Source organism: Symphalangus syndactylus, chromosome 9 (assembly GCF_028878055.3).
Source record: "Symphalangus syndactylus isolate Jambi chromosome 9, NHGRI_mSymSyn1-v2.1_pri, whole genome shotgun sequence".
In the NCBI taxonomy this organism is placed as follows: Eukaryota; Metazoa; Chordata; class Mammalia; order Primates; family Hylobatidae; genus Symphalangus; species Symphalangus syndactylus.
Window position 1 is genome coordinate 132,683,082 of NC_072431.2, and position 13,189 is coordinate 132,696,270.

General features: G+C 38.0%; 1 protein-coding gene across 11 annotated transcripts in view; it reads right to left on the minus strand.

The window, feature by feature from the left end:
- The window catches only part of KDM4C (lysine demethylase 4C), a 421,337-nt gene that overhangs the window by 120,567 nt on the left and 287,581 nt on the right, over window positions 1-13,189 (minus strand). For 10 of the 11 annotated variants that reach the window (XM_063609188.1, XM_055294283.2, XM_063609187.1 and 7 more), the window contains 2 exons: window positions 8,074-8,129; window positions 5,796-5,904 (listed from right to left, as the gene is read on the minus strand). In XM_063609188.1, the coding sequence (XP_063465258.1) occupies window positions 5,796-5,904; window positions 8,074-8,129 (165 nt within the window). Of the gene's footprint in view, window positions 1-3,388; window positions 3,489-5,795; window positions 5,905-8,073; window positions 8,130-13,189 lie in introns of all 11 variants that reach the window. The other variant, XR_010113578.1, reaches the window with a different exon arrangement.

Below are 13,189 nucleotides of genomic sequence, written 5' to 3' on the forward strand. Positions count from 1 at the left end.
CCAGGATGGTCTCAATGCTAAGTTTTTTATGTAGTGACAGCAATCAGAACAGACATCCGCTGCACTGAAAGATGTGATTTAATATTTAAATATTCACACAACAGTCCTATTTGAAAACTTTATCTCCAAATAGAATATTTAAAACTAATAGTTGCATTTAGGGTCTGCTACAACTTCCTAAGATTTCTTAAAACCCACAAACCTGCTTTGCTGGCTTATTTACAAAAATACCACAGATCTTTAACTAATTTAAGCTGCAGGAAGTGATCAATGTATACAATAAACATTCATGGTAAACATACAGCAAGTACCAGAAATCCATACTTCTTTTTAACTCCTTTTGCTAGATTTTTAAAATGTCCTTCCCTCAAATTTTATAAGCAAATCTAAGATTTTTACAGTGATCTGCCTCCAAACCCTACCGCCTTCTTCCTTCTGTGTGATCAGACCATAAAAACATCATTTGTTATCTCTAAAGTCCCATCCTTAATTCTTCTTCATGATCATTTTTATATCGTAAAAACAAAATAGGCCATTCTGTCTTAACGTGTGTTTTATATATCTCTATGTTTCCTTGTTTTTGTCTGTGCACAATTTTGTTCTTCTTCCAGAGATTCAGTTATGACTACAGCCAATCAATCATACTAGCAGAGAAAACAAGACAGAAAGAAGAAAAGGAAAAAATTCTGAATAAATTCGAAATCTATACCACCTGGGGTCAATTCTTTTTCTTTCAGTCCTCAGGCACACCAATCACCTGTGACTTCACACAACTCCCTAGATGGGCTATCCCTGAGCACACTTACCTGGGGAGAAGGAAATGTCCTCAGTAGCCTCCTATTCTCCTACAAAGCGCCAATCCTCGCATATTCCTTTGGTGAATAGAGAAGGTGCTGCAGGGCACAGGGAAGGGGTTTGCAGTAATAGGACTTGCCACAAGGATAACTTTTCCCATACAGTAAAGTCATTCAGAAGCAAAGTAATTTATTCTAATGGGCAGGTAATAAAAATACTACATAATATAAAACCTGCATTAAATATCAGAAGAATGCTGAAGCTGACAGGGAAACTGGTTCTCCCTTTTGGATATGACAGTCTTTAGCCCATTCAGCTAACTTTTCATTTCTTAAGATTTGTTAGCATTTTCATGTCTTTCCTGTAACAGGATGACTCTACTTAATAACCCGGTAGTTTTGGATAGCAACCTGTAGCATTTTTTTTAGCCGGGACAGCAGTTACTTTAATAATTACACAAAAGTGAAATATTGTTAAAGAAAACAAATTTAATTGGATGGAGACCACTATAGCCAAACTTATTTTTCATTAAAATGTTTTAGGTTTTTAAAAGTTAATTATTAAAGTATTTAAAATTGGACACAGAAATAAAAAATAGAATGTCTTGAAAATAAGTCTAATGTCATCATTGTTGTCCATTTACTTGTATGATGAACAAAGGCCACACCTGTGACATTACTAAGCAAGGTGGTTGGATGAGCTAAAGGATCTCCATGAAGCACTAACCACTTTAGGATCAATAAATCCACAGAAGAGCACCAAAAGGCTTGTTTTCCATTTGTCGTCATTTTTAAAAAACTGGCCATTATACATAAGAGGAAAAATCTGCTCAAGTAAACAAATCCTTTCCTGTATCCTCCACAAAATTCTCCTTGTACAAATAATTTAGCAGAGGAGCTTTTCAAAAGCTGTAGGTTGAAGCTCTGAATAAATAAACGGCTAACAACAGTGTTACCAAAATATTCAAACACCTCTGCATACATTCCAGTATTTCATATTCTAGAAAGACTGCTAATAATGAGCATTTTAAAAATAAACAGCATTCATATAATGGAAGACATTTTAAACTTATGCTTGCCCACCAGTCATTCTATTAGCCTCTTGCAGTTACTAGCTTTTACTAGTGTTGTTTATTACTTATTCAGAAAAACTCTAACTTGCCCCAAGGGACAGCAGCTCTTTTTTCTACAGCTAAATAAAAAACTAAACTAAAAAACTGTCCTTTGGAATTCAACACTTTGAATGCATCCCGAGCAGCACTTTCGATGCTCTGTTGTCATCCCTTGGGCTAAAGCACCCCATTGTACAACAATCTCTCGCTGGCTCACTCGCCCGTGCTCGCTCTCTCTCTCTCTGCAGGTGTGGCCAGAGCTCTGGTTAGGCACTAGAGAAGGGAGGTGGTACTGTAAGAGCAACATAAGAAACTGGTGCAGCAGCACCACCTGGCGGGTACTGAAGAGATGCAGCCCTTGCCGCTGCTTCAGGGATGAACCACTTGTCCACTCATCTTCAATCCCCAGCTGACCAGAAGCTCCAAGATGAGAATTTTCAACCAACAAGATGAGTACTGCATGCATGTTTCGTAGGCTCTCTGGAGTACTGCTGCACTCTACGATTTAATCATATGTCCCCTGTGACGCAGATAAGTAAAGTAATGCCTTGCTTTAGAGCAGTATGCAGAGATGTGTGTGAATTCTGTTACATTTAAAGGAGAAACCACGGAAAGGCAAAGGCCATTTGTTACTGTCTGATCGCACTATTCCAGCCACAGTCATTTTAAGCCTGACGCGCAAATAATGAATAAGGATTTGCTGCCTTTTATTCATTTCATAAATATTTACTCAGTGACTACGTGCATATACACATACATCACAGAATTTTAATCTTAGGTGAAACTTGATTAGTATTCAGTTTGGTTGTTCGATTTCTATCAGAACAGGTAATGTTAAATTGCTAAATCAGATTATATAATTAATAAGTATATAGTAGCTAATAGGCACATGTTACCAGGCTTTATTGCCTTGCTAACAAAAAAGAAATTTGGATTTGAAAAAAGAAAAAAATCCAGGTTTGTTTTTAAAAACATTTCATAATTTCTGTTCTGTCAGTCTTGAATTCAGTTCTTCCAACCAAGATATTCTCTAAAAATGACAAATATTGAAAATGTTCTCTTTCTGTCTATATCTTCGCTGTAGACTCGTGGGTTCTTAAATAAGAGTGATTTTGCCTCCCAGGGGATAGCTGGCAATGCCTGTTTGGTGAAGGCTGCTGGAATCGTATGATGCACATGACAGTCCTCCACAACAAAGAATTATCTGCTCTAAAATGGCAATAGTGCCAAGGTTGACAGAACAAAAACTGTGTCTTCTTCAAAAATGTATACTACCTGGCAAGATAAGTGATAATTGTCTGGTGAGATAAATTGATTATGACATCTAAATAATTCTTATTATTTTCCAGTTGTATGAACAGGAAGGCAGAGTGGACAGTCTAGGGTTCAGAAAAGGAATGCCCACAGCTCCATAAAAACTATTGAAACTGACACTAGCAGACACATATATATTTATGAAATAGGCAGAATAAAATAGCTTACCTAGACTTTCTTTGGCCTGGATGAAATACCACACAAAACTACTCTGCTTTCCTGCCGGCCATGAACTTGTTAGATTACCATTTAAACTTCAGAAGAATGCCTATGTCAGGAAAGTGTACCCTTAGCACGACATACAGGCAGAGCATCCTATTCCCTGGAAAGGTGCGTTTCATTCCCCACATAAGTAAATTGTATTAGTCAAAGCCAGCCTCTCTGAGTCTGATCACCACGGAACATCAATGAAGACTGGGGCACAGACACTGGACTGCAGTGGACTCACAAGGGTGACGATTCCTTCCTGAGGATTCTTGGTGAAAAAGAATCCACACTTCCAGTCATCGCCCCTGTCAAACTATTACAAACTTGGCGATTCTTCCCCCCAAATGAAGTTGCACCTCATATTATTATTCCACTAAAGATAACTACTATAAGCATTTTGACGAGGATCATTCTAAAAAACTTTCCATAAATATAACATTATATGAAAAAAAATCTGGTCAAGAGGCTGCTATTTTCATCCAAAAATATTTCACAGATCTCAAGTTTATATCTGTAACCATAGCTCTATGTTATCATTTGAATAGACTTTAGGTGATATGACATTCAGTTAAGACATGCTCTTTCAAAGGTACCAATCGCTTAAGGAAGGAAATGTTCCATGAGAAACGTGATATGCACGATCAAGATGAAGCACAGCATTGTGAGGAAAGCGACAAGCTTCACCATCTTTAGTTGCAATTATGATATTTCTAGATATAATATCCTGAATGTGGATGAAATAATCCTGCTGCCCTTCCCTGCTGTTCTCTCAAAAACCTTTTGGGACTGATGTGGGTAACGTTAAATCTTTAAGGAAGCACTTATGGACTAGAGAAGCCAAGACATAGGCCTGTAGAGGCAGCCTCAAGAGCAGTGACTACTCCTTCTAAGGGGCACTGCACTGGTAACAACACAGAAACAAAGGTGATTTTAAAAGGTGGTGTAGAATTTTGACAAATATCTATTACTTTCATAAACAGAAAAAAATATTAAAATGTTAACATTTGTTAATATTTGTCACACCAAACATTAAATTATTTAACATGTGGTAGTTCAACTTTTTTTGGATATCATGTCTTATAGTCCTAATTCTTACAAACATTTTGTTTGTTTTTTGGTGTCTTTTTTTTTTTTTGGTAATCTGGGTATAAGATTTCAAGCTTTCCTATGGAAGTCCAGGAGCTGAAGAATTATACTCTCTTCTTACTTCTGACAGTCACTGTGACCTTTAGAGGGCCATTTAAATGGCCCACTCATTTCCATCTTAGATTACAAAACTTCCAACTACCACATGCTGAGCATCCTAGGCCCAACACTCACATCAGCCACAGTAATCATCAGTTCCGTGAAAGGCCCACATATTTCCTTAGTGAAGTGAAATTCTTGATGGAGGTACGATGGCAAATAACAGTGTTCACTTTCACTTCTCAGAAAACAAAATACAGTAGACTAGATTGTGAGTTCCTGTAAGAGAGGCCCAGAGACGGCACACCCAGCTCGCCACTGGGGAAAAGAGCAGAGGGAAAACAAGCAACAGTCAAGAAGAGTCACAGTGATGGTGCCTGAAGTGCTGTACAATGGAAAGACCTTCAGTGGAAAATAACAAGGACTCAGGAAATTCTAGAGGTTTTAAGTCCACCTATAAGACGTGCTCCAATACATTAAGGTCATACAGTTGAACTTTGGGGAAAGTTCTAATTAGGTATGCAATGTAAGGGCCTAAACTAATGATCTGTTGGCTCATGATTGAATAAAACTACAAAGTTACTCAATGTTAAAGGCAATAAAGGCCTATACTTTCAATGAAAAATGCTCTTAACAGAAACCAATGGGAAGATTTTTACATAGCTTCTGAACAAGCCAGAGAGTTTGGCCTACTAAGTGACTTGTACCTATTCAAGAGTGAGAAAATCTTCGTAAAAATAAAAGCTTCTTTATTTCTCTGTGTGTCTCTTCTTGGTGAAGAGATAATGAAATTAGGTTAGATACATTTTGCTAGGTTAAGACCAACCAAAGAGAGTCAAGAGAGAAAAATCTAAACAATTTAAATAGAGTTAGATGGCTCAGCTCCAGTACTGACAAATCTTACCAGATAACCTATAGTTTGAAAGTTCACATTAATTCAGGAAATGCGTTACTATCTTTTTCCTCATTTCAGACAGAAATTGAGGAAGGTTATATGCAGACTTACAATATAACAGGAAAAGAATTTGTAAGAATAAATAAATTTAGGCCAAAGGAAAATAAGGGTAGAAAAACAAAAAAAGCTAGGAGAAAATACACCTTGGGAATGTGTGCATTAATGGAAAAATTCAGAACTTGAAATTAACACTAATTTATGAGGTAAAAAAGAAGCTTTGCCACTCACCAATTTTAACCTCTGTAAAGGTATTCTGCCTACATCTATTTGTGTCCTTTCTGGGACATTAGTGAATCGAACTTCTGGGACCGCAACGGCGCACATGACATGGGCCCACCTACAGGAAAGGAGACATTAAACATAAACAAAAGTTCCCTAAACTTACATACTTCAACTTGGTGACGGCAGTTCTCACAGATGGGAAATACACAGATGAGCAAGAAAGCCAAAAGCCTAAATCCATCACAAACAGATTCTGAACTGTAAACCTCCTGAATGATACCTGGACAGACTCAGTACCACAGCTGCCCAACAACATTGTGCATGAAGAGCTGATAAAGGCCCACGACTCTATCCTATTAACGTGCATATATTTTTCTACACTTGCTCTGCAAAATACTGAAATGTGGGTTTCTTATTTCATTTGATGCTGGAATATGCACGTATGTGCTTAATGTACTTAAGCTAATCAACATGTGGCAAAAGATTAGTTCAATTAATAAAAGGTATGAACTGGGTATAGCACACAACCTTTTAAAATAATACAAATGTCATGAAGCAAACTTGTTCAAGTAGCAAAAGTTTTCCAAAAGAATTAATGCTAATCTTTAATTAAATTGTTTCTCGCTGCAATCTTACTATAATCAATGAAACCCAGAGACAAAAAGAAATGAAGTTTATCTCATACCCTAGTTTCCTACTTTTTTCACTTTCTGAAAAATGACAACTTTCCCGTTAATACTATTAAATGTCTCATAAATGTTATATCCCAAAATAAATATAAAGAATCATGAGGTTTGAAGAGATCTTGAAAGAATTGTCAAATCCATCAACCTATTTTTAAGCCAAAGCATATTTACTTCACTCAAACAGCATCAGACTCTATCCTGTCTTTCAAGACCACAGGAAGAGAGAACAGGTGTCGATCCCACCAGGGCATTCTTCCACACCAAAATAGATACTATCATTCTACAGAAAACACTATTTCTTTTTGTTGTGGTCCAAGCATAGGAAGAGAACTTCTTACCACCTGTGTTTTTACAAGAACCACCTAAACCATCTCACAGTATGGCATCCAGTGCAATATCCAAGAACTAGTGAAGACTTTTAGTATAGTGTGAATCGTATCAACCAGGACTGTGGAAGAACATCTTCTTTCAAAAATTAAGCAAACCCTGCAGTTCCTTACAACAAATTTTATTAATGTAATAATGATAAATACCTTCACTCCTCCTTCCCAGCAATCAGAAACATGTGCACATGTAAAGAATTATCCTGAATCCACCATTACATTACACCAGGAGTCCTAACTCCAGTGCCCAGGGGGCCCGGCGGAATGTAAGCAAATACACATATACTAGGAACTCATGGTGAACTGAGGAGCATCTGCCCCACTGACACTGGGTTCTATCCCAATTTGTTATTACTGCCTTATAGGGATATACAGTCATTTTCAATTGAAGATGAAAATCTGGATTTTTATGTAAAAATTTCTCAATTTTAAAATTTTAGATGCAATTTATAAAATGGTGCATGGGTCCAACAAAACATATCTTGGACCTGAATCTGGCCCTCAAGTGCCAGCCTGCAAAATCTGCCCAGGTTATTTTGACATGTCTCTATTCCAGCGGACCCCGTAATATGCTTTGGCCCCATTTTCAATATTAAAACCTGGTCATGAAAAAAAATAAAATCCATGCAGAACAGTCATAAAAACTAGACTGCCTTCCTTTTATGTTCACTTATGACTCTCTTTCAAGACTCTCTTCATATTCTCCACCTGATCCCTTTAAATCTTAATATCAATGTTTTCTCTCTATCTTTTCTAATTTAGTACACATACATTCTCACAAATTTGCTAATGTAAAAAGTAAATGGTTTTGTTTTATTATCATTGCTATGACTGATTTATCTGAAGATCACGGTTTCACTTTCTCAGGTATGCCCTGTTTTTAACAGACCAATAGCATTCATCATATTAAACACCAGGATTCTAATGGCACCTGGATGATATGGGCTACCTTCATTTTTAAAACTCTGTGAGTAAAAGAGGGGTTATTTCTCATGGTGTCAAATACAAAGAACAGAAGCATAACTTGGACTACTCTTGCCCTGCTGGGATGAGAGTGCTAACAGTAGAAGTCTCTGAAGAATTCCAACCTCAGCTCTGAGCAGCAAAAGCTGTGAAATCACGTGTACAATGAGAGGTAAAGCGAACTGTCATCCAAAGGTTCTAGAATGGAAAAAGAAAAATAATGAAATTCAACACAATTAATGTATTACTTACTTATTGTTCTTCGTTTGCTTAAGAGCACCTCCTCTCAAATTGCAGAGACAGCATTCCTGGGGGGAAAAAGAAAACACCACATGATGACCAGACCCACAGAACAAAAGTCATTACCATTCATCTGAATATTCTCAGAGATCCTGATTTTTCATTCTAAAATTAAAACCATCGGGAATTACATGAAGGTCTATCTCTGGGAAGTTCAAAAAGAAAGATAGAGGAGGGGGAAATGGTAGCAGTACACCCCTCAAATTTCAAGGTATAAAATTCTCCCAGAGGGAACCATCATGAAATGAACCTGGTATAATTTTAAATTGACACTGTCATCAAAGGAAAGCTGTGACACGGAGAACCTAGCAGTCCAGAGAACCTACTCCACATACTTAGGTATGTGCAAGAATTCTAGAGCAGAGAATGCACACACAACGGTGTAGCCTTATGCTCTGGGAATTCACTCCTGGATACAGGGCGGCTAATGAATGGAGTCTGGGCAGGCTTTTTTCTAATACAAGGATAAGCAAGAGGCTATTTTTAAATGATACTCTTTTCACCAAAGTAACACTTGGGCCTCACTCTTTCTGTGGGCAAACAGTGTTATAAAAAGTGTCCTGATCAACCCCAGCTATCCGGCCCGAGAAAACAGCACCAAGAAACGTTTTGCTTCGTCCTTCCCACATAAGCTTAACCTTTCAGCACTCTTATGTGTCTTAGCTTAGAACGTAATTTTCTACTCCAAGATGACTCCAATTGCTACAAATATAGATTTTATTGTTATTTCTCACAACACTCTCATGAAAAAGACCAGGAAAAGGAGGACCAGAGAGCAGTGCACTGCCTTCTCTTGACCTAAATTGTTTCAAGCTTGTCCTCTCAATTTTCTGCATTAATACATTTTTTAAATCAGTAGAAGTTATTCGGGGTTTTTTCCTCCAAAGTTTATATACGAAACCTCTTTACCTTGTCCACTAAAGTGATGTCCCTTAACAAATTTTGACAATTTTGCCTAGCTTTACAAGGAATCCACCTAACTGATCTACTATTAATGAGGTGTGAAACTTCATAGCTTTTACTTTTCTGAGGAAAACGATACCAAAACAACTGGAAAGAATCATATATCTGTATAACTTTTGTTAGGCAGTAATAAATGCAAACTAGAAATGTCCAACAGGTTTGTGTGTCTGAAAAGTCTCTGTACATCTATATGAAAATTCCTGGATTCAAAGTAGTAAAAGATACACTGTGTATATTGATTTGCATCCATTATAAACCCAGCTCGAGGAAATAACAACTCAATGAAGAATTTTCTCTATCCATACCACAAAGCCATATCCTAGAGGCCTTTGGAATAACTGGTTTTGATGAATCACACCAAGAAAGCAAAATTTCACAATCCAAATACTGAAAATGAGAACTCTGGTAGTTCATTTTATAAGTTCTCAATTTTAGGTATTCTTCCAGTAATTTAACACACTTTCCACAGAGAAAGAGGGGGTGAGAAAGAAAATGAATGAATGAAAAAAGAAACAATACTTGAGGTCAAGTGCTTTCATTGTATACATGAAGATGTTAGTTTCAAAGTGGGAATGCAGCAAAGAGTTGTGGACTGTGAAGCACTCAGGCTCTAAGAGAATTAGATGTCTGATTAATGAAAGTAGTAGTGAGAAGAAGCCTAAAGGGACAAGTCAGGAAAGTTAAATACAGCGCAGCAGCACGGAAGCTGCTCAAAAGCACCTGATTAGGATCATTAACAGATACACATGTTCTAGAGCACTAATCTAATAAGAGGAAAAAGTCCTCTAAAATACAATGTGTAGGCTCAAGATTTTAAATGGAGTTTAAGATTCTCCACCATCACAAGAAGATATTCATTCTTCCTAGCCTCCCCTCCAAGTCACAGAATCTAATAGACAATTCCAAGTCCTTGGTTCACCTGACCTCTTAGCACCATAAAACACTGTTGATCCTTCCTGAAAGATTTTCTCCCTGTGGTTTCCATGACCCTTAGACTCCTCACTGTCCTCCTGCACCTCCAGCTGACCCTCAGCTTCCTTTAACAGGCTTCTCTTTCACTATCCTCAAACGCTGAAATTTCTGTAATAGGCCCTATTACTTCTCTCTCCACACATGCCTGTTGAGCATCTGACCCACTACCCTGATTCTGATCACTCTCTATAGGCCAATGGCTCACACCTTAACTCCCTGAGGTGTCTGGCTGACAGTGCCACAGGTATCTCAAATACATGCAAAATTGAATTCATATCTTCTTCTCAAGCCTGTACTCCCCGATTGTTTCCCATCAGTGGTGCCTACCATCCATTCTAGCTCATATTGGAGGACATATTTTTCCTCTCATCCTTTAGATCCAATCAACTGAGTTCTGTCAATCCCACCTCCAAATCCACACCGTTCTCTCCATCATCACTGCCATCACGTTCGCTGATAGCCCCGGTATCCTTCACCAGACCTAAACTATTGCAATAGCAACCCAGAGCTACTCTGAACCCCATGAAAGAAGGTTTTTAATGCTTCTCAGTACTTAATATGGCCTCAGAGGGCTAGAATCATCAGGTCTTGGTCTTGGCCAGCCTCACTGTGTTTAGACACCTCAAGGACCTCCACGAGGTTCCTTCTGTCCTAAACACTTTAGAGCCAGCCTGCACCACTCATCAATAATTAAACTAAATACATTCTTGAAATCTCAACCTAAATGTTACTCCCTCAAACAAGAATCCCCAATCCCCTGGCTCAGGTACTTCTATCTCTGGCATTCCCACTGACACTTTCACTGTTACTCCCCTTTTATTAGCTTTATTACTCTTGCAACTATTTGTTGCATGCTATCTGCTGCCCTCACTAAACTGTAAACTCACTGAGTGCTATTGGAATATCTGTCAGGTTAATTGCTCTTACTCTATTATGATATCCAATAGAGAGTATACCTTTAATAGGAGTTTGCTAAATAAATAACAAAACATGGCAAAACAGGGAAGAGTGAAAATCTTGAAAATTAACAAAGGATTAATAAAATGCAAAGACTATTTTCACATACTGGGACTTTCTTTTTTTTATTTTTTTATTTTTATTTTTTTATTATTATACTTTAAGTTTTAGGGTACATGTGCACAATGTGCAGGTTTGTTACATATGTATCCATGTGCCATGTTGGTGTGCTGCACCAATTAACTCATCATTTAGCATTAGGTATATCTCCTAATGCTGTCCCTCCCCCCCTCCCCCTGCCCCACAACAGTCCCCGGAGTGTGATGTTCCCCTTCCTGTGTCCATGAGTTCTCATTGTTCAATTCCCACCTATGAGTGAGAACATGCGGTGTTTGGTTTTTTGTCCTTGCTATAGTTTACTGAGAATGATGTTTTCCAGTTTCATCCATGTCCCTACAAAGGACATGAACTCATCCTTTTTTATGGCTGCATAGTATTCCATGGTGTATATGTGCCACATTTTCTTAATCCAGTCTATCGTTGTTGGACACTTGGGTTGGTTCCAACTCTTTGCTATTGTGAATAGTGCCACAATAAACATACGTGTGCATGTGTCTTTATAGCAGCATGATTTATAGTCCTTTGGGTATATACCCAGTAATGGGATGGCTGGATCAAATGGTATTTCTAGTTCTAGATCCCTGAGGAATCGCCACACTTACTTCCACAATGGTTGAACTAGTTTACAGTCCCACCAACAGTGTAAAAGTGTTCCTATTTCTCCACATCCTCTCCAGCACCTGTTGTTTCCTGACTTTTTAATGATGGCCATTCTAACTGGTGTGAGATGGTATCTCACTGTGGTTTTGATTTGCATTTCTCTGATGGCCAGTGATGATGAGCACTTTTTCATGTGTTTTTTGGCTGCATAAATGTCTTCTTTTGAGAAGTGTCTGTTCATGTCCTTTGCCCACTTTTTGATGGAGTTGTTTTTTTCTTGTAAATTTGTTTGAGTTCATTGTAGGTTCTGGATATTAGACCTTTGTCAGATGAGTAGGTTGCAAAAATTTTCTCCCATTCTGTAGGTTGCCTGTTCACTCTGATGGTAGTTTCTTTTGCTGTGCAGAAGCTCTTTAGTTTAATTAGATCCCATTTGTCAATTTTGGCTTTTGTTGCCATTGCTTTTGGTGTTTTAGACATGAAGTCCTTGCCCACGCCTATGTCCTGAATGGTATTGCCTAGGTTTTCTTCTAGGGTTTTTATGGTTTTAGGTCTAACATGTAAGTCTTTAATCCATCTTGAATTAATTTTTGTACAAGGTGTAAGGAAGGGATCCAGTTTCAGCTTTCTACATATGGCTAGCCAGTTTTCCCAGCACCATTTATTAAATAGGGACTCCTTTCCCCATTTCTTGTTTTTGTCAGGTTTGTCAAAGATCAGATAGTTGTAGATATGTGGCATCATTTCTGAGGACTCTGTTCTGTTCCATTGATCTATGTCTCTGTTGTGGTACCAGTACCATGCTGTTTTGGTTACTGTAGCCTTCTAGTATAGTTTGAAGTCAGGTAGCGTGATGCCTCCAGCTTTGTTCTTTTGGCTTAGGACTGACTTGGCGATGCGGGCTCTTTTTTGGTTCCATATGAACTTTAAAGTAGTTTTTTCCAATTCTGTGAAGAAAGTCATTGGTAGCTTGATGGGGATGGCATTGAATCTATAAATGACCTTGGGCAGTATGGCCATTTTCATGATATTGATTCTTCCAACCCATGAGCATGGAATGTTCTTCCATTTGTTTGTATCCTCTTTTATTTCATTGAGCAGTGGTTTGTAGTTCTCCTTGAAGAGGTCCTTCACATCCCTTGTAAGTTGGATTCCTAGGTATTTTATTCTCTTTGAAGCAACTGTGAATGGGAGTTCACTCATGATTTGGCTCTCTGTTTGTCTGTGATTGGTGTACAAGAACGCTTGTGATTTTTGTAGATTGATTTTGTATCCTGAGACTTTGCTGAAGTTGCTAATCAGCTTAAGGAGATTTTGGGCTGAGACAATGGGGTTTTCTAGACATACAATCATCTCTCACCACTCCTATTCAACATAGTGCTGGAAGTTCTGGCCAGAGCAATCAGGCAGGAGAAGGAAATAAAGGGTATTCAATTAGGAAAAGAGGAAGTCACAT